The 22,699-nt window shown below is 35.3% G+C and overlaps 1 protein-coding gene across 4 annotated transcripts in view; it reads right to left on the minus strand.

The window, feature by feature from the left end:
• LOC143231100 (regulator of G-protein signaling 7-like) overlaps positions 1-22,699 on the minus strand; it is a 144,832-nt gene that overhangs the window by 68,653 nt on the left and 53,480 nt on the right. For all 4 annotated transcript variants that reach the window (XM_076465663.1, XM_076465665.1, XM_076465664.1 and 1 more), the window contains exon 2: positions 11,713-11,809. In XM_076465663.1, the coding sequence (XP_076321778.1) occupies positions 11,713-11,809 (97 nt within the window). The remainder of the gene's footprint in view (positions 1-11,712; positions 11,810-22,699) is intronic.

The following is a 22,699-nucleotide window of genomic DNA, read 5'->3' on the forward strand; positions in this document are numbered from 1 at the left end:
ACAATATACTCTTGATTTAAAAAGCCGATAGGTTAAAGCCCGGCATGGCCAGGTGGTTAAAGCGCTCGACTTGTAATCTTAGGGTCGCGGATTCGAATACCCGTCGCACCAAATATGCTCGCCCTTTCACCTGTGGGGGCTTTATAAGTGACGGTCCATTCAACTATTCGTAGGTAAAATAGCAGCCCAAGAGTTGGCGGTAAATGGTGATGACTAGTTGCCTTCCCTCTAGTCTTGCACTGCTAAATTAGGGACGGCCAACGCAGATAGCCCTCGTGCAGCTTTGCGCGATATTCAAGAAACAAACAAACCTGTAAGTAAACCTCATTTGGCAAATAACAATAAACTCGTGTTCCGACTGTTGTAGAAAAGGAAATTATCCCTAAATTGCTCAAATAATTGTTAAAGGATTACACACGCCTGTTAATTATATACAAAAAAATATGGAGACTTCAGCTCACTGGTTAATAAATAAGTGGCATAAAGAATGGAGACTTCGTCTCATTAGGTAATAAGTTGCACAAAGAATGGAGACATCGCGTCATTAGGTAATAAGCAACACAAAGAATGGAGACTTCGTCTTATTAGGTAATAAGTTGCACAAAGAATGGTGACTTCGTCTCATTTGATAATACACAGCACGAACAATTGAGTGTTTATCTTATTGGGTAATTAGCAGCATATACTTTGTAATGTTTTTTTGTGAAGTAAATTATCAAGTGTTTGAATCGTTAATTTAAAATGTACACGTAAAATTTATTTATTTCGTTTTAGACTTTAAGAAATTTCTTTTTTATTTCTAATTATAGACTTTTTTCCAAAATTTGTGTATAATTTTATTTTTCCTGTCTGAGAATACGCAAGTAATGTCCTATAATTACCACTTTGTCAAAATACGATTGTGTTAGACACAGATATTTAAAATAGCGTCACAAATTTGTTAAATACTATGAAAATACATTTATAAACTGATATGAGAGACGAAAATTGTACGTGTCAGTTATTCTGATTGCAGGGGGAAAGCAGTGAACTTACAAATTTGCAACTCTAAAATCTGGGGCTCTATTCCCGTGGTGGATACAGCAGATAGCCCAATGTGGTTTTACTCCAAAACAAACAAGATAATGACGATTTTTTGAAGCTGTCTAATTATTATTATTTTTTACTGGAAAATAAGAATAATGGAATAGGAAGAGAATTTATTACTAAGCCTAGTTTCAATCATCAAACTCCCTGCTAGTACAACGGTAAGTCTACGGATTTACAACGCTAAAATCAGCGTTCGATTCCCCTCGGTAGGTTCAGCAGAGAGCCCGATGTGTCTTTGCTTTTAGAGAACACACGCATCATTCATAACCTTTTACTAAAAGCGGAAAGTTATAATATTTAGTTTACACACGTTGCAACTTACTGTAAAACGTTACCTTTAAAGCATTATTTGCAGAAGTGGGGTACATATACTACCATTTTCATTCAGTCTGGAATATCAGCTCGTATTGCCCGACGTCCATAGACAACATGTTTTTAGACTATTTTTTTTTACTTAATTATCTTTCAATGTAAATTTGCAGTTACTGTAACAAGTGATTACCAAGTAATTATGAATTCTCTAAATTAATAAAAAATATACCTTCTGTGTGAAAAATTATAAATCTAAATGTGATAACAGAGGGCGCGCTAGCCTTTATTTTTTTTCTTAAACTAGGTATAAAAATAAACTTCCAGTGTGACATTATTTCAAATTGACTTAAGAAAATATGCAAACAGTAGTGTACAATCTATAGTACCTAATGTTTAACATCCAAACACTAAGCACATGAGCAGTGACATTGGATAATGGATATTTCAAAGTCCACTAGAATACTACGAAATAGTAACATTATTGTATCGTAATGATTAATACTAAATATTTTTTAAGTATTCTAGGACTACTTTTATAAATGTTCAAATTAGCATCATCATCTTCGTGTTAACAAACCTCTCTAGCAAACAACTAAATTAAAACATGTATATTAAAGTTTTAATTGTCATAGATTTATCACACAAAATTAAAAACCCAATGGGAAATAAGTAATAACTAAAGTCTAATTATATAACATTAGTTTTATTGTGGTAACATTACTACTTAACCAACTGGGAGTGTGGTGTAACGGAGAGTTAATTCACTTGTTACCGAACTCATGACTGGATATGCACTGCTGGCCAAAATCTTAAGGCCAATGAACATAAAGAAAATATATGTATTTTGCGTTGTTAGACTCAATCATTTATTTGAGTAGAGTTTCGAAAGATGAAAATAAGAAAAGGGAAAATAAAAATATTTTTTTTTAGCATTTAATAGGAAAAGTGTGAACACTATGAAATTAGCCTAAATACCAGCTGGTCAAAGGTTTAAGACCATACTGAAACGAAGCGTTAATCGGTAAACACGTAACGAAATTTAGTCATTTGTGTTCAAGCATTACCATTGTCAACATTTCCCACTGATATCTCTTGTGTTGCATTGGGTAAAAACATGGCAAAGGCTAAAAAGTTGACAGAGTTTGAAAGTGGCAGAATTGTCGAGCTGCAAAAGCAAGGTCTCTCTCAACGTGCCATCGCTGGTGAGATTGAGCGTAGCAAAACTGCTGTTGCAAATTTCTTACAAGACCCTGAGGGATGCGGAACGAGAATTTCAGGTAGTCGGCCCAAGAAAATTTCGCCGGCGTTGAGCAGGAGGATTCGATGGATTGTCCGGCAAGACACCAGCCGATCGTCGAACCAGATTAAGGCCCTAACGAACGCAGAATGCAGCTCAAGAACAATAAGACGGCATCTACGAGAAAAAGGCTTTAAAAACTGTAAACGTCTTCAATGGCCACACCTCCTTCCACACCATGAAACAGCTCGGTTAAACTTTTCTGAGAAGCACCAAACGTGGGACGTAGAAAAGTGGACGAAGGTTTTGTTCTATGATGAGAAAAAAATTAACCTGGATGGTTTCTATGGCTTCCAACGTTACTGGAAAGATAAGGATATCCCACCGGAGACATTTTCTACACGACACAGTGGAGGAGGTTCCATCATGATCTGGGGTGCTTTCTCCTTCCATGGAACAATGGAGCTTCAGGTTATACAGGGGCGTCAAACAGCAGCTGGCTACGTTGGCATGTTGGTAAGAGCATCCTTATTGACTGAAGGCCCTCGCTTGTGTGGAAATGACTGGATCTTTCAGCAGGACAACGCTGCAATCCACAATTCCCGCAGGAAAAAGGACTTTTTCATGGCGAATAACGTGATTCTTTTGAACCATCCAGCGTGTTCGCCAGAACTGAACCCCATTGCAAATGTTTGGGGTGGATGGCAAGGGAAATCTATAGAAATGGACGTCAATTGCAAACAGTGTATGATCTTCGTGAAGCCATCTTCACCACTTGGAATAACATTCCAGCCAACCTTCTGCAAACGCTTATATCGACCATGCCAAAGCGAATGTTTGAAGTTACTCGCAATGACGGCTATGCAACTCACTACTGAGACCTCTTGTTGGGCATTTCCTACCCTGTTTAGGACTTCTTTTTGGTATAGTCTCAAACTTTTGACCAGTATTTAGGCTAATTTCATAGTGTTCACGTTTTCCCTATTAAATTCTAAAAATGTTTTTTTTATTTTTATTTTCTCTTTTCTTATTTTCATCTTTCGAAGCTGTACTCAAATAAATGGTTGAGTCTAACAACGCAAAATTCATATTTTTTCCTTATGATCATTGGCCTTAAGATTTCGACTAGCAGTGTATAAATTCGGGTTCTTTTTTTAAAAGGCCACTTGAAGCAATGGAATATTTATCAGCATTGCTTTATATAAAAAAAAACATTAAGTAATTTGAACTAGTAGACGTTGTTACATCTGCATTTTAAAAAACGCAGCGCTGTTATTTTTTGTTTCATTAAAATATTTTGTTTACATAAATCAGAATTTTTGAGTTAACGCGACCTCTAACAGAGAGTATAAATATCAACAACAAAGGAACTTCACCGAACCACTGTTCTTTAAATAGCTTTATAGGTGGCATATCAATTGCATGCATTATTTATACACTAAATAAAAATGTTAAGAAGAAGGAAAGTATTGATAATACAGTGTATAAATGTATTCCAGCAAGTAAAATTGCATAAACGGAACAGAAGCAATAAAAAGAAATAAAAAAGATTAGTGGAAATCAAAATAGGGGACAGCACTGTGTCAGGTTCATTTCTGAAGGAAATGATCTTAACAACCAGTCTGCTTGTTTGTTTTTGGTTTTTTTAATTTCGCACAAAGCTACTCGAGGGCTATCTGTGCTAGCCGTCCCTGATTTAGCAGTGTAAGACTGGAGCGAAGGCAGCTAGTAATCACCACCCACCCCCAACTCTTGGGCTACTCTTTTACTAACGAATAGTGGGATTGACTGTAACATTATAACGCTCTCACGGCTGAAAGGGCGAGCATGTTTGGCGCGACGGGGATGCGAACCCGCGACCCTCAGATTACGAGTCGCACGCCTTAACCAGTCTCACTCATAAGGTATATATATCGGCAAACAAACCAACTTACACGGAAACAGAAAACTACTGTGACATATAACATAAGCAAAACGTAAAAAAAAAAAAATTTTTATTTTTCGATTTGTCATGCAGAAAAGATGTGTTTACTTTTGAGCAAATGTGTTTGGACTGATTAAGCGAAACCTAAAAAGAGGAAAAGTAATCCTTTTTATCTTCCCATGTGCCATGTAGAAAAAGAAAAGATGTATCTACTTTATGACAAGTGTTTGGTCTGATTAAGCGAAACGTTAAAAAAATCCTTTTTATCTTCTCATGTGGCATGCAGAAAAGAAAGATGTGTTTAGTTTTGGTAAGTGTGTTTGGTCTGATGAAGCGAAACGTAAGAAAAGAAAAATAGTCCTTTTTTCTTCCCATGTGTCATGCAGAAAAACAAAAGATGTGTTTACTTTTTGGTAAGTGTGTTTAGTCTGATTAAGCGAAACGTTAAAAAAGAAAAATAATCCTTTTTATTTTCCTATGTGTTATGCAGAAAAATAAAAGACGTGTTTACTTCTTGACAAGTATGTTTAGATTGAATTATCTTTTCTTTACTTGCTGTCACGAAGAATATTATAAGTCACTAGATGATCGTATTTCTAGAAGGTCCTGATGAAGACCTTCTGGTCGAAACGTTAGTTTTAGTGCTCTACATCATTATTGTATTTTTAAGGAGCTGAAAATAAGTAATTATTAGGGAAGGGAGTATTTTTATTCTTATGAAAAAGGCCTTCTTCAACTAGATGCGAGCACTTTTATTCTTATAAAACAGAGGCTATCTTTAAACTAATATAAATATCTTTATTCTTGTAAAAGGAAGCCATCTTTAAACTTATGCGAGCACATTTATTTCCATGAAAAATGATATCTTTAAATTGATGCAAGTACTTTAATTTTCTCATGAAAAAGAGGTCATCTTTAAAGTTAAGCGAGTGTACTTTAATCACATTGAGAAAAGCCATCTTTAAATTGATGCAAATACTTTAATTCCCCATGTGTATTTCTTTATAGCAAAGTGACATCGGGCAGTCTGCTGAGCCTCATGTCGTCTTTAAAAGTTAAGCGAGTACTTCTATCACTATGAGAAATGATTATTTTGAATTTGATGAGATTCGCACGATCACTCCGAATATTCTTAAAGGCCTATATTAATAAATGCTTCACTTTTATGTAAACTATTTAAATTCTCTATGTAGAAGAAAATCTAAATTTTGGAGTTAAAATAATTCCCTACTCTCTAATGGCACTGTTCAATGTGGCAGAACTGATAATACCATGATTGGGTAGGCGTTATTATGTAAAAAAGAAAAGAAATATATATATATATTGTAGTTTGTTATAAAATTAAAAACAACCGAAGCAAAAATAAATTTAAAAATAACAAACAAATACGCTGCGCTAATTAAAAAGATCCCAGGGTACAAACTATATTGTGGATATAAAATGTACCCTAGGATCTTTTTAATTAGTGCAGCGTTTGTTGTTTATTATTTTCAAATTTATTTTTGTTTCGGCTTATTTTTTAGGCTACAATAAACTAATATAATAAGTCAAAGGTTTGGATTTGCTATCTTTAACGCAGTTTTTTTTTTTCATTTTGTTCACTTAACTGTATCGGTATTAATTTTCTCTGGTATATATACACACATAGATACGGTGCTGCCATCTGTTTGTGTTTTATTTTAAGGGGAGGGGGATGAGAAGGGGAAATGATATTAATTGTTTTTCCCCTAATTTATTATTATCTTCATTTTTTACTGGTGCCAGTACTACCGATGCCACGATAATTAATTCACTTTCAAATAAACACGTTAAATGTCAGACACACACAATGCCTAGATGTTGCCGCCTCATATACGTTTAACGAATAACAAAAGTTCTCGTGACAAACAATAATTAACAAACAGTGTATTTTTTTCCATCTACGTTTGAATAATTATGAACAGTAAGGAATGTTCATGTGCGGCGATTAACTTGTGAAAATGTCCACGTTCATTGTGCTGTAATACTGTAATTGTTATAGCACTAGTGAAAGTGTAAACAGTACCAAGACTGAACTGACTGCTACGGAAAGTGATATGTAAATATATAGTAAATATGCACGACTTCGTGACTATATTTACACACTGTTTTTGTAGGAATAGTAAAGCTTTAAAAATTCATTAGAAAGACATTACTTATCTTATAAAGCATATAATTAATACGATACAAGTTATTCCCATATTGTTAGTGTGATCCCTTGTAAGGGGTTCTTCAATATACATACGGGGCTTGCAGAACAGTTTAATGGAGGCACGAGGGAGTGATCAATGTACAAGAAAATATTATACCCAAGACTGGAAGTCAGTACTGGACAGTACTCCCCAGATTTAGTCCGGTTCTATGTCCGGATCACTTTGAAACGTTTCCTGTAATGGAGAGATTGGGCATTTTCGTGGGTTTAGGTTAATAGCTGTGATCGTATTTGTAACATATTTTATGAACACACTAAGTTTGAGACTCCTCACTCCACCCTCCTAACTACAGAAAATGATGCGGATCGTTGATCATTCTGGATCTGAGAAGATGAAATATAATGTTATCTAATACAAACACGTGGAATCTCTCTGATTTCCCTTGTTTATGTTATAAAACTAAGAAGAAAACAATTAAAAGTGACAATAAACTGACGTTAAGGTGTTTTAGGACGGGTTACGAGTTTATTCAGAAATGTGATTTGCTATGTAATATATACACACGGATGTTCATTTTATTAGAAATAAATAATACATAACTTTGATGTGGTTTCTCTCTGTTGTTGTTTTAAAAATATGATCAGATTTTCTAATGAAAAGCCAATGCGACATACAACGGGGATCAACTCTAAAATTAGAACAAGTAATAAAGAATATTGAAAAATGAAGGATGATGTACTGATTGCAATGCCAAAAAAAAAAAAAAGAACAGGAACAAGTTTGGGATGAATACACAAAATCATAATATATATAACCAAGAAAATATTTTACCTACAATTAAATGTTGCATTCCTTTCATTTGTATGAATTCAAATTTGAATCAAAGCATTTATACTGAATAATGCTGCAAAGTATTACAATGTCTAATTCCCATAACCAGCATTGACTCAGTGGATTTTCATATGATTTTGTGTTTTCACCCCTATCCTGTTTCTGTACTTCTTGGTATTGGTATCCCTACATCATACTTATTTTTCTCTGTTTTTTATTACTTGTTTTCCCCTTATTGTTTAAAAAATACTAATGCATATTTTATAATGAATGTCAGTCACCATGAAAGCAGCACTTTTAGCTTGACGTGATGAATTGTCTTGATGGACATCATATGCTGAAATAAGTGAAACGCTATACCGCTTATGTACTCCCTGAGTTAAGTTGCAACATTTTGGTGAGTAATCCATTGCAACGACTTTAAGTATTTGTGAGCTAGGCCTTCTGACATTAGAATCGGAATAATCAGTAGAACATTTGGTTGTCACGCTATTCGTCGGTTTAGCAATGTTTCTTGGTTAAACGGAAGATCTTAATAGCTTTATAAAATCTCTAAAACCTAGGATAGGTGGTTATAAAAGTCTCTCATATTGTAATAAGAGATTTAAGACTATGAGGAATAATGCGTAATGTGTGTCGGCCATGTTTTTCTCGGCTCATCCCTACATATTAAGCACTACTGTGTTTAGTGATAATAAATGGCATTAGCTAAGAGGGACCAACTACATTTCAGTTGCCCCTCCATGTCCTGACTGTATAAATGTAGCCTAACTTTTCAAATTATATCTCTTTAAATGGTCCTAAAGATGCTTCAGATGTCTAAAACTAGGGTTTTTGTGTATTCCTCCCAGAAGATCATATTAATCCTTTGAAAGTTGGATGGATCGTAGCACGTGCTTTGTGTAGCACATCCTGTACCAACAGCACCTAGACCTGTTAACTGGTGCACTTCACCGTGATTATTGAAACGTGCTCATTTAAAACATCATGCCATCCCTAGTTTTTTAAACGTGTATATAACTTTACAGACAGGTCCCACGCTTACTGTGTAGAATAAAAACACCATTGAATTATTCCCCTGCTTCCCTCCACACCCGTATTCGAACACCACTTGGATGTTACGGCTGATGTCACTCAACAATATTGGCGACCTGATGTCATAATTCCAATGCACATAATCTTTACAAAAACAAAGTTGTTGCTAAGGGACCTTTCAAAGTTCTCTAGTTAATTGAGATTGCACTGAGCATACGTGACAAGCAAAGTCCGCCAACATATGACTTCAATGAAAGCAGTAAAGTTTTTATCACTTTGTTTCAAAAATTATTTATGGTAACTCATCACTTTCTATAAGGTGAGAGTTTCGTCATGCTCTGACACTCCATTTGACTTTCTTTAAAATTATTTTAGATGCTGTACATAGGTGGCGCGCGAATCTTTTGTTTGGGTAGGCTGCTCTGTTGTATATACTGTTTAATAATTTTGAGTTGGCGATATAATATTCCGTAAGGGACATTTTATTTACGGAGGCTGTTTGTCCACAACAAGTGTCTACATGGGGTGGGAGTTGCTGTTCTAGTAATTTCTTCACCCAGGTGGGGAGGTTAAGCCTTTCCAAACCTCTTATACACACCACCCCTGATGTTTTACAAAGTTCTTGAGGCAATTACGTCGCTTGAAACACATTAGGCTGTGAGTGACTAGTCACAGAGACTGTTTCACTCATTCCTCTTTCTGTGTGCTAAGCAGGCGATATTCTTTCGTTCCTCAAACACTCCACGTTTTGATGAAAACTGTTACCTTTTTTTTTACGAACCACACCCAGACCTCAAATTTTATCTTTAACCGTTTCAATGATTTTGGAAGCCGTCAGCCAATCACAGGAGGCAACTGCTAATTGGTTAAAAGCGTCTAAAGTGTCGTTATAAGGGTGGAAAACTGTTTCTAAGTCAATAGCGTAATTGCTTGGACACCTGGACAATACAGATCATCATTTACGAAACAAACATACGACCTAACCGCTGTCTGCAAATTATGTAAGGTTCAAACTGCGTCAAAGACTGAATCAGTGTTTGCCGCCACAGCCGAACGTCGTGCAATATAGAGCGAGTTCCTTTTAATACACCTCACTAGGTAAACTTGTACACCAGACGGCCAACGAGATGCATTCTGTTTAGAGCAAGGCTTTGTTTTTTTTATTTTGCCAAAAGAGGTTTACTTACAGGTTTGTTTGTTTCTTGAATTTCGCGCAAAGCTACACGAGGGCTATCTGCGTTGATCGTCCCTAATTTAGCAGTGTAAGACTAGAGGGAAAGCAGCTGGTCATCGCTACCCACCGCCTACTCTTGGGCTACTCTTTTACCAAGGAATAGTGGGATTGACCGTCACATTATAACGCCTCCACGGCTGAAAGGGCAAACATGTTTGGTGCGACGGGGATTCGAGCCCGCGACCTTCAGATTACGAATCGAGCGTCTTAACCACCAAGCCATGCATAAGATGTTATACAATTGTTGTCTACGTAACGTCATTATTAGAGACTGGAATTGTTATCTACTAAAATGTCACCACTACAAACAGGAATTATTGTTCATGACCGTTCAAGTATTCAGGAACTTTAATTAGCTTAACAAAAGTGACTTTGGGTGTCACTTATTCTTATGGACACCTCATTCATAAGATGTTTTTTATTTGTCAAGAATCACAAATACTGAAAAATTTTGTTATTAATTTTTTTTTTTTTTGCAACTGTAACAATATACTTAACCCATGTCGAGCCACAGAGCAAGGTTGATTTTTATGGATGAATCCTATTCATCTCACGACCAAGTTACAGGTATACATACACTCATTTGAAGAAAACCTGGAACCGGATCCAACTTATTTTCAAGCACGAACGTGACACGTATGATTATGAAAGAAGTATGACAAAGGCAGTGGACGTATTAACCTGTACACCCTGCGGAATGGTATAAGGACCACATCCTAAGAAATGACATATTCACTGCTACACGTTATAAGGGCCCATGTTTTAAGATTCTTTGTACTGCCATGTATTGAAGTAATTAGCTATCATTAAGCTTCACGGACGATAAAGCACGCTCTTACCGTTCTACGTTATTTCACACAATGTTTTGAACAATAAGGGATCGACTGAACAGCAGTGGTTTTCAGCCTTTGATAATTGTAACGCCCTTCCCATCCCCTTGGAAGGGGTCAAGACTTTTCTCTGGGTGCGCGAGAACCTTGGAAAAACATTAACAAATAAAATAAATCCCAAGCCTCAGAAATTGGTGGTGGCAGTCTCGGTGAATTACCAGCCTATTTCATTAACCGGTTTCGACATTCGTGTATTGCTGATCATCCTTGAATTGTTTTGATTTAATTTGTGATTAATATAATATACTATTTAGGTTTTGTTAAAGGTGAGGGTATGCAATTTGTTTACAAAGGTCTGACTTGGGGTACGAGAAATAAAAAAGATTGAGAACCACTGAGATAGTATTCTGTGGGCTTGCCAGAAATCAATTCTATCAAGTGTTTATTGCATTTCCTCGAGAGAAACGGCTCCAGACACTAAATATGACCTAGAAGCAGTTTTTTCAGACAAGTGGTCGAAGCTGTCTTAGAACTTTATCAATATTTAGCGCTAGGCTACTCCGGTTGACTGTTATACTCCTGCGCTATAGTGAAGTGAATATTACCAACTGCAGAGATCTAAGCATATTTCTTCCGAATATGTATTCACAATAGTATTTTGAATGACCAGTTATATGACATACCATCAGGTGCCAGCTTTGCATCACAATTAACGTAGGTGGTGATTCATATTATTTTATAATAGTGGTTTTTGTCTCGACACAACTAAAATAGTACAAACTCCAAACATCACTTAACTGTTTTGTGCAGGGTGTTACAACTGTACCAACCATAACCAACTATTTAACTCTATCATTTGCCTCACGTTGCCTAAAGCTAATATTTGATTTCAATTTAAGTATTGTAAAAAAACAACACTTTATTTCTGTATGTAAAAGTAACATTTACAATGACCAGATTTTGAGCATATGGCAATCGTTCAGTGAAAGTTGTTAGTTCTCGAAAATAACAATTTAAATCAGAATTTTTGGATGCCGTCACTGTCTTACCCGTAAAAACACTTGGAACTTTGGACATGAAGCTTTTAACAGTCTTCACGGGAACACCGGTCTGTTCATCTTGCATGCGCTCTACGATCTGTTCCATCTAGAGAAGAAACGTTTACAAATTATTAAGCTAAAAATAAAACCACATCATAAAATAACAAAGAAGGTTGAAACATCATTCACAAAGCTTCAATAAATAAAATATTCTGATAAACAGACCGAATCCAACAAATATGATAACTACAACCATTTTCCGATTCGGATTTCAATCTAATACAAACAACAGTTGTACAATGATATAAACAAAAACAGCTAATGGAGTGCCCCCTCCTCCATCCAGCAACTCAGGTAAAAATCGGGTTTCCATACTCGTTGTTAGCAGAGCACAGACAGCTCACTGTGTAATGTTGCACTTAACAACAAGTAAACAAGCTAACGAAAAACATATGTAATGATTCAGTCTCTTTGACAGCATGCCAGAGTGGGTGGACCTTTTACATTCAATGGAACCACGACTACAACATATGTAAGTCTTTGATGTATACAGTTTTATTCAAACGGGGTCAAGTGCTTTCTTGATGAAGTTGTTGGTAGATGTTTGTTCATGCTTTGATTGTGAGACCTACCAGAAAGAACTGAAAAAAGTGGAAACGTCACTGTGCACGAGCTACTTCAACCTCAACTAGATCACGTGACAAAGACGGCTGTATTTTATACTAATCACACTACTGTACTGATCATAATATAAGTAGTTTTCATTTTTCATGGTGAGACCTAAAATGTGGTCACTTCGTTTCACTGGACTTATTCTGCTTTTAATAAAGTGTAAATAAACTGTAAATCTATACAAAACGATATCGATACGCCATCATATACTTGATTAAAATACGTGTTTGCTTTGCGTTTCTACGTTCTAAAATATAAAAAGAAACATACGGGAAGAAATCCTTCTGAAGCAAATAGCTGAAAAAGACTGGGACAGAGTAAGCTAAGAAATTCGAAAACGTGCTCTACGAATTTCAAGAAAAGTATTTCTATGTTTGGGAAATATATGGCCCGAAATGTAATCGTTTTTCATTATTAAACTAATAACCTTTTTGGTTTTTCTCAAATTTGAAGAAAAAAAAATGAAGCAATATTGTTCCGAAAGATATGGAATTCCAGATTGAGTGATCTGACATATTATGTATAAAACATACCAATTTCGAGCACCAGGTTATAGTTGCTAAACAGTTCACAAATTTAAACTAACCAATGAGGAATGTTGTGAAATTAGTCAATAACTCGGATAAAACGTTAATATTTAAACCGATTATTATTTTTTCAACATTCAAACATACACACACACATAAACACAAGAAAATTATGATAAAAGGAAAATGATTGGCTAGTTCTTACAATGATAAACACGTGATTTCTATTTATTTATTTTAAAATTTTCCAATTAATGGATAGAGTGTAGAGTAAAAAAACAACAGTGACTTTGAATACTACACGCTAAGCACTCACATATTGTGGATTAATATATATATATATATCATTAGAGAGATAAACAGATTTATTCTTGTATGTAAATAAAAACTGGAAAAAATTATCTCAGTATCCGTCTTTCTAGTTAATAGTGAAGCACAAGTCATCACTTCAACGTCATTTCATGAATATAGCGTAGAATAGTTACTCCATGTAAGGCAACTTATTTATGTTATAAATTATGTAGTAACTGTTATATTTCTCAGATTTGTCTGTATTTCGTAATTTCTTGATGACGATAAACCCACTTAAAATAAAAATGTACCTCAGAGCTGCTGGGTGGCCCAGCATGGCGAGGTGGTTAAGGCACTCGACTCGTAATCTGAGGGTCGCGGGTTCGAATCCCCGTCACACCAAACATGCTCGCCCATTCAGCCGTGGGGGCGTTATAATGTGCGGTCAATCTCACTATTCGTTGGTAGAAGAGTAGCCCAACAGTTGACGGTGGGTGGTGATGACTAGTTGCCTTCCCTCTAGTCTTACACTGCTGAATTAGGGACAGCTAGCTCGAATAGCCCTCGTATAGCTTTGCGCGAAGTTCAAAACAAGCCAAATCAAACCAGAACGGCTGTTATGGGTATTAACACTTTTACTGATAAGCATAGAACAACGTTTCAACCTTCCTAGGTCATCATCACCAACCCCCGCCAACTCTCGGGCTTAACTTTTATTAACGAATAGTGCGATTGTGCGTCACATTATAACGCCCCCATGGCTGAAGGTGCCAACATTTTTGGTGAAACAGTGATTCGAACCAACGACCTACAGATTGCGAATCGACAGCCTTAACCACCTTTTTAAAGATGGTTTCGATTCCATAGTTTTGTGATGATTAGTTGCCTTCCTTCTAGTTTTCACTACTAAATTAGGGATGGCTAGCGCAGATAGTTCTGGTGAAGCTCTGAGAGAAATTCAAAAATAAACCAAACAGCTCGATTGTCTTTAAGCCCGCGGAAACAAACACATTCTACACAACGGGATATATATTTGGTGTTATACTTATTCATTCTTCTTTTAACAAATGTGACGAAAGTTAGTTCGGCTTGAAAGAAAGATAAACGAAATTTCAGACTTGTTATTGTCAGGATAAATCTATGAAAAGCGTACTTCAGTCTATATTATATTATAAGCAATACATTTCACATTTTTAGATTAGCAGTCGTTCTTAGATCTATCCATAAACGTTTGAAATGAAAGAAAAACCAGAGTTCTGCCTTAGCTCAAACATAGGATGATATTTCATAAATTCGGTAACTTAACGTTACTCACACAGTATCATTTTTATTCACAAGCAGTACATGTGCTTATTGTTAGGATCTGTTTTCCTCAATTGCGAAATACAACATATTTTGAAATTCGTTTTGTGGCACATCCTACAAATAATCTTTGCAAAAAGATTACATGTGCGCAGAGAGTTTTTCTCTTCACACTCGTACAACATTATTGAAACAAAACCAACAACAAAAACATTACACCTTCACTATTGTTTTATTGTTCTTCATTTGCTGGACAAAAATTTGGGGCACTGGAAATTGTAAACTTTTCTGGACAACCTCATCTAGCTCTAAAATAAAACACAGGAGAGGCTGGTGAATGAACTTCTGCAGACCTGTTGTTATAAAGGTATACAATGTTCACGATAAAGCAAAACATTCACCATTTTAAGTTCTGTAGAAGTGTAACAAGCATACATATTTTATCTACAATGAACAAACTGTAAACTGTTTCTGTTTCTCCCCCCCCCTTCTCTCTCTCTCTCTATATATATATATGTTTAGAGCTGTAAAAACAAACATTTTAATATTATTAGAAACCCTTTCTTGGTATATTATACCATTTAAAACCTGTTGTAAAATTAGCAATCCAAAAATTAACGTATTTTAATATTTAGCGTTTGTTTGAGTCCAATACTTTCTTGAGGATAGTGTGTTAAGAACCGCTATTGATTTTTAAACAAAGCTTTGTGGGTCTGGCGTTTGGACGAGGACTTAGCCATTTATTTATACCCTAACTCTGCCATCTCTATCACGACCTCTTCGTAGGCATACCGAGAAAAGTCGAAGGAATGACTTTAGGCTTACGTTAATTATGGAATAATTTATAATAATATTTTAAAATTTAACCTAGACTTTACGTTATGAAGAAAAATCGCGTACATGAGTTGCGACTTTTAAATACCGATGTAGTTGATTTCGAGTTAGATAATTTGTTTGTTTGTAATCAATCACAAGGTAACACAATGGATTATTTGTGCTCTTTCTAACACGAGTATCAAAACTCGTTTGTTTTTTTTGCGTTGCAAGTCCGCAGTCTTTCGGCGGAGCCACTAAGAAGCGCGAGATAGTTCACGAATTAATTAACGTCGACCAATAATACAATCACATTGTTGTAACAATGTCTAAGTAGTGACTCTCAAATAACCAGCAATTAACAAAAGCTGTTTCGCTTAACGACAACGTGTTAAATACGGGTTTTTCTGATATTGCGTCGAAAACAGTCAAAACGATCACCTCGTTACCTAAACAAACCACCTTATGTATGGAAATTATAAAAACTGATATAACAGATTTTCGTCCTTACTTCGTGTGAAACATGACAAATGTTTATAACGTGTTTCATTCCTCAAACCTGTCACGTGGGGGTTACCTGAATTAATATTCTGTCTGAAATTGTGCCAAGTTCTACGAATCTTTTTAGGCCATAACTGAATCCGGTTAATATTATAGCAACACACAGACGGGCGTATATATACAATAAAAAGCTGTAAAAGGTCTGACATTATTAAAGACATAGACCTCGAAACTTTCAATGTATCATAGCTTATTGTTTTTACCGTCATAGTTAATACACATTTTGTGAAGATATGTGGATCATTCAGTTAATACACGAGTAGATTATATAAATACTTGTTTGAACGAAACCTTGGTAGGGGTTTAGTTTAGAGAGAGAGAAGTCTGAGGAATTCTCTCCCCAACATCAGGAACGCTGTAGTTCATCTTCGTCCCCGTTCGTGGAAGTTAATTTATCTGTACGTGGGAGTGTTCCTGTATTTTAAGTTGGCATTGTTTGGGGCATTGATGTGAGGTGGGGCAGTATGAGAATGATGGGTGAGAACGCTGAGCGAGACCAAGGCCCCAAAAAGGGAGTGGACAAGTCCTGAGTCCGCCAAATTTGAATGAAAAACATACTTTATATTATTTATTTATCATTCTTTATAGACGTCGCTTTGCACACTAATCATTATCCATATCATTCCTACAGAAGTAATTCTGTAAAGTATTGATTATCTATTTAAGTCCATTTCATATTGTTTTGTGCAGTAGTCATTATTCATGTCATTCCAATAGAAAGTTATTTAAATATATTTCTATAATGGAATGATTTTTTCCAGTTTTTTTTTAATATTATGCTATTAATATGCCTGATTGTCATACAAGATCTGTCATCATAATAAGTCTTTCGCCATGATCTAACTTATAAAGCGTTTCACCGTGAAAGAGTGAAGCTAATAAGCAAGACCTAACTCGTGTTCGTTACCTTGTTGTGTACTGTAGTTTCCAGCTGGCTAAATCATAGTTTTTTTGTTTGTTTTTAACGTTACACGAGCCTACTACTCATATCACTTAGCGTAACTGAAGTCAGCTACATAAACAAATCTATCACAAGGTTTGAAAAACAAGTGGTAGCTGTCGGAGAACATGCCTTCGAACTGTTTTCTGATAAAACTGTACAGTTTGTGTTGTTCTAAAGAATAAAAACTTTCTCTCTAAACATTATTCAAACGACTTTTAATCTGCTTCATTGAAAAGCATCGGTGATCACATACAGGTGTTACAATTGTTGAACAATTGAACTAAATCGTAAAATGCACTTGTACTTTGTATCTGCTTTAAACAGAGCAGCACACCTTTTGTTATGCTACCACAAGTTTACCAATGTATAATTGTGAAATACTGTTCCAAGTACCCTGTAGTTTTATTCCTAACAATTAAGGCAATTTGTCTGGCTGCCCTTTGACCTTCTCAGTTTCCATAGGAGTTTATTCAACCGTTTGTATAAATATTCATATCAGAACTCTCTAGGAAACAGTTTATAGTTGAAGTGTTCCATAGGTATGTTTGCTTCTTTTATGTGCCATTTCAACCCATTTGTTACATGTTTGGTATTATTATACTTCTGGAAGATAGTTCTCAGACCAAAATGTCTTGTTCCTGGTGAAATGACAGTGGATAAAAATCCGATTGTACCAAGCTGCAGTTAGGGAGTCATTAATTTCGCTTATACCTCAAACACCATTGACTGAAATACAACATTCTTTTGCACTTGTTGTTCAGCATACTTCACTTCTTTCTGCCATAGAACAAACTATTATTGCACCTTAATCTATGCTAACTAACCCTATTCTTTGAAGCATGTTACTCTTTCTTTTGTTTGGTTTAATTATCACTCCTAAGCAACGTTTTTAGCAGCTACGTATCCATGAGGCCACTTTATATTACTATGTATCTTACTGTTCTGAAGATGAAATTCAGACTTGTACTTGCGGCTTGGTCATGGGAAGGAATTCTGTTAGATTATTTGCATATCACATAAAGAGCATATCCCGAGTAAATTAATATCACTTGTGTCGAAGGTGGGATTTACAAATTTACTGCTTCTATTAACGACAATTCAAGATTCACACACCGTCTTCAGAATTTATACAGCTCATACTAAAACATGAAATTACGCCTCAGTCTGCCACCAGAATCATTTTTCAACAGTCATAACTTTGTGCTTTACAGTAGTACTTGGAATAATAAATAAAAATCGTGGCAGGTATTCCGATTCAACACTTAGCATCTCAAGAAGAGATGCAAAGCAATAGAGGGCGCTCAGAAGAGACCTTCTCTTCGCCCTGCTCGTGAAGTTAAATTTAACTGGGCTAGTGATTAATGGCTAAAACGACAAGATTTAAAGTTACCGAGATTAAGTTGCAATGTGGTGGCAAAGGTTCGTTGGTGGTCCGCGGGAGGCTAAATATTGACCTTATAAAAAAAAACAACACAAGAGGATAGGGATCAATAGTACTTGGAATACTACTTCTTGTACATTTATAGGTAGTATGCTGGCGTGGCACTGTCTGATTAGTTCGATGACAACCAATTACAGCGTGAACTGTCAGCACGTGATGCTACGTCAGATACATTGCAGATTCCTATACTATTTGCATTTTCTACCATTCATTTACTGTTTCCAACGTCCATATTTAATTTCAATACAATATAAGCTTTAAAACTATTTTGTAGATTACATTGTAATTACCAATCGTAACCTTACAGTGATAACGTTATGACGTTATTTTATATTTTAGTTCATTATTGTTTTATGGTACTGGTTAAATTCATTATCGTATTAATATATATATATTGATAAAATTAAAAGGTTTCTGGGAGTTAACGAAATAAAAAATTACCAACTGTACTCGATGGTTTATTTCTACTCTTATTATGACGAAAACGTTTATATGATTTGACGAGAGGCTAAGCGACGAGAGAATTGGGCTTTGTTTTTTTGTAATATCTAGGATACTTTATATATATATAAGAGTAATCGTGGGCATGATACATTTTACTGATCAAACTTCTAGAACGGCGACAGTTAAGTGAAACTCGTGAATTCCATTACAAATTGTCCTGTATTTACATCAAAGTGCGCTCTTTTTGTTTTCACAGAGGAAATTCGTTATTGATTTTTGTGCTTCTCGTCCGTCTGTCCGTAAGACAGGTGAGATCACTGTGTCACGCTACAATTGTGACTCTTCTAGATTAGAAGGATGACATTTGGCGCTCGAATATATATAGTCTAAGAACTCAGCCGAAAGAACCGTGTTTACATTTTTTTTAATTTTTTGTTAGGGGCTCTACCAGAAATAACATCATTTACAGGTAGCTATTTTGTAAAACAGCTAAGACACTCCGCTTATCTGGCTTTTATTTTACTCTAAACATTCCCTGTCTCAAACGCAAGTACACAGTAAAACACACCACATCATTCTAGAATAAAATTATTTTGGTCAGGAGTTCGCAAAAACAAAGAAACAAACAACAACAAAAACTACACTTGTTCCAAGAAACGTATTTAGTGTTGACATAACGAATTTCCGTCAGTAAGATAAATAATATCCAAGTTATTACCGGAACTGCAAAGCGCTTAAGCTGAAGTGAATATAACTTTCTCATAAGGAATTATTTGTTGGTAGGAGACATTATATTTCGACGATCTTTCTATACTATAGAATCATTATTTATGTATTTATGTTAATAAAAGTATTGTCTGTATATTTATAGGCATTAGATTTTGTTTGTTTATTTGTTTTTAATTTCGCGCAAAGCTACACGACGGCTATCTGCGCTAGCCGTCTCTAATTTAGCAGTGTAAGACTAGAGGGAAGCCAGCTAGTCATCACCACCCACTGCTAACTCTTGGGATACTCTTTTATCAACGAATAGTGGGATTGACCGACACATTGTAACGCCCAAATGGCTGAAAAGGCGAGCATGTTTGGTGCGGCGGTAGGCAGAGATAGCTATTACTGTTAATTTAGTTAAGCACAAAACTACGCAATCAGCTATTTGTTAACTGCTCAATACGGGTATCGAAACTCGATTTTTAGCGCTATAAGCCTGCAAACGTACCGTTGAGCCACTGAGAGCCAGGCAAAGAGAATTCAAAACCATTTGATATATATATATATATATTTATCATACACATACATAGCTTTTAAGACAACAAGTTAAAAATGTGTTGCGTATGAAAGATAAAGTAATCATTGAATTGGATTCGGTGTAAGTTATCTGTAACTCTTGTTAATCAACTTAGTTCCTGAGGACAAATTTACATATGAGCAAACACGATGATTATCGTTTAGACATGAAAAGTAGAAATTATTGAAATTAATTCTTTGAAAATAGCCAAACGTTTCAGCGCGGGGCATTGTATATGCGCCAGCTTATCAAAATATCCACATTAAATATTAATTTTAAACACGTGCCGAAGCATGGATGTAAAAAAGTAAGAAACTGAAGTTATTCGTGATGACGAGAAACCCCCCTGAAGTAAAAATGCATCTCAAGACAGCTGGTATGGATATTAAAACTTTTATTAAAATAAATTAGAAAATAACGTTTTGACTTTCTCAGGTCATCTTCCGGTTAACTTCTCTGCTTTATTTTGGTAAAAGTATTAATACCTATATCAGGCGTCTGAAATACAAAAATTGAAGATAATTCAGAGTATGGGTTTTAGTATTGTATATTTATCTATATTATACGCTTAAATTCGTGTCGAAGTATGAATGAACATAAATTTGGAAATTCAAATTGTTTTGGGATATTTATTCTTATTAATTTTAAGCTTAGGGCGAAATATCAGATAAATCAGCATATAGGGTATAAAAATGAATTGATTCAACCTGTAAACATTGTTATAAGAGTAAAATCATATTGTGTTCCAAAGTCTAAAAAACATCTGAATTTATTTAATCTTTCTACAGCTTTAAGACAGTAAGAATAAAAATGTTTCATTCAAGCGATTATAAAACAATACTGTATTTGTTTGTTTTAAAGTTTGCGTAAAGCTACTTGAGGCCTATCTGTGCTAACCGTCCCTAATTTAGTAGTGTAAGACTAGAGGGAAGGCAGCTAGTCATAAACCACCCACCGCCAACTCTTGGGCTACTCTTTCATCAACGAATAATGGGATTGACTGTTACATTATAACACCCCCACGCCTGAAAGGGCGAGCATGTTTTTGGTGCGACCGCGATTCGAACCCGCGACCCTCAGATTACGAGTCGAGTGCCTTAACCCACCGGCGATCTCTTTAAATTTTGTTTTTAATGTTTTCTTTTTGGTTTTTTGATTAAAACATGTACACGACCTCTTTAAATCTTCTGTACACGTCATTTGTCGAACGCCTTAACACGCTTGGCCATGCCGAGCCGACAATACTGTGTTCTAACAGTTTAATGAAGTTTACATATATAGGGATTATACGAGTTGGAAGTTCTCACGAGAGTTTAACTTAAGTACAAACAGACCAACGATTTTCTTCACTTATTGTTTTCCCTTTTCATTTTTTTCCAACAGAACGTAAAAAAACTTTCTTTGCCAAACGCAACACTATAATTATGATTGTCTGAAAGCAAAGTTCTTACAATATGTTTTGACACAACAGCATTAACTAGCACTTATTTAGTGACTATTTGAAACCAACGTTCTTACAATATGTTTTAACACAACAGTGTTAACTAATACTTATTTAGTGACTGTCTGAAACCAATGTTCTTACAAAATGTTTTGACACAACAGCATTAACTAGCACTTATTTAGTGATTGTCTGAAACCGACATTGTTACAATATATTCTAACACAACAGCATTAACTATCACTTATTTAGCGATTGTCTGAAAGCAACGCTTTTACGATATGTTTTGACACAACAGCATTAACTAGCACTGATTTAATGATTGTCTAAAAGCAACGTTCTTACAATTGGTTTTGACACAACAGCATTAACTAGCACTTATTTAGTGATTGACTGAAACCAATGTTCTTACAATATGTTTTGACACAACAGTATTAACTAACACTTATTTAGTGACTATTTGAAACCAACGTTCTTACAATATGTTTTAACACAACAGTGTTAACTAATACTTATTTAGTGACTGTCTGAAACCAATGTTCTTACAAAATGTTTTGACACAACAGCATTAACTAGCACTTATTTAGTGATTGTCTGAAACCGACATTGTTACAATATATTCTAACACAACAGCATTAACTATCACTTATTTAGCGATTGTCTGAAAGCAACGCTTTTACGATATGTTTTGACACAACAGCATTAACTAGCACTGATTTAATGATTGTCTAAAAGCAACGTTCTTACAATTGGTTTTGACACAACAGTGTTAGCTAGTACTTATTTAGTGACTGTCTGAAACCAATGTTCTCACAATATCTTTTGACACAACAGCATTAACTAGCACTTATTTAGTGACTGTCTGAAACCAATGTTCTTACAAAATGTTTTGACACAACAGCATTAACTAGAACTTATTTAGTGATTGTCTGAAAGCAACGTTCTTACAATTAGTTTTGACACAACAGTATTAACTGGCACTTATTTAGTGACAGTATGAAAGCAATTTTCTTACAATATGTTTTGACACAACAGAATTAACTAGCACTTGCTTTACGCGGAGAGTATTAATCAATTATCTTCGATTACACGAAGCAAAGCAGAATTTTAACTAAGTAATTGTTTGAAAGGAATTTATTTGTTAAGTCTAGAAATAATGGGACAAACGCAAACGACACACAAACCAGAAGAACCAGAGTCGTCTATATTTACAGCTGGTTTGATGTTTAGAACACATGAAGGATAGTATACTGATCCATAACGCGACCGGAAA

Source organism: Tachypleus tridentatus, chromosome 10 (genome assembly GCF_004210375.1).
Source record: "Tachypleus tridentatus isolate NWPU-2018 chromosome 10, ASM421037v1, whole genome shotgun sequence".
Taxonomy (NCBI): domain Eukaryota; kingdom Metazoa; phylum Arthropoda; class Merostomata; order Xiphosura; family Limulidae; genus Tachypleus; species Tachypleus tridentatus.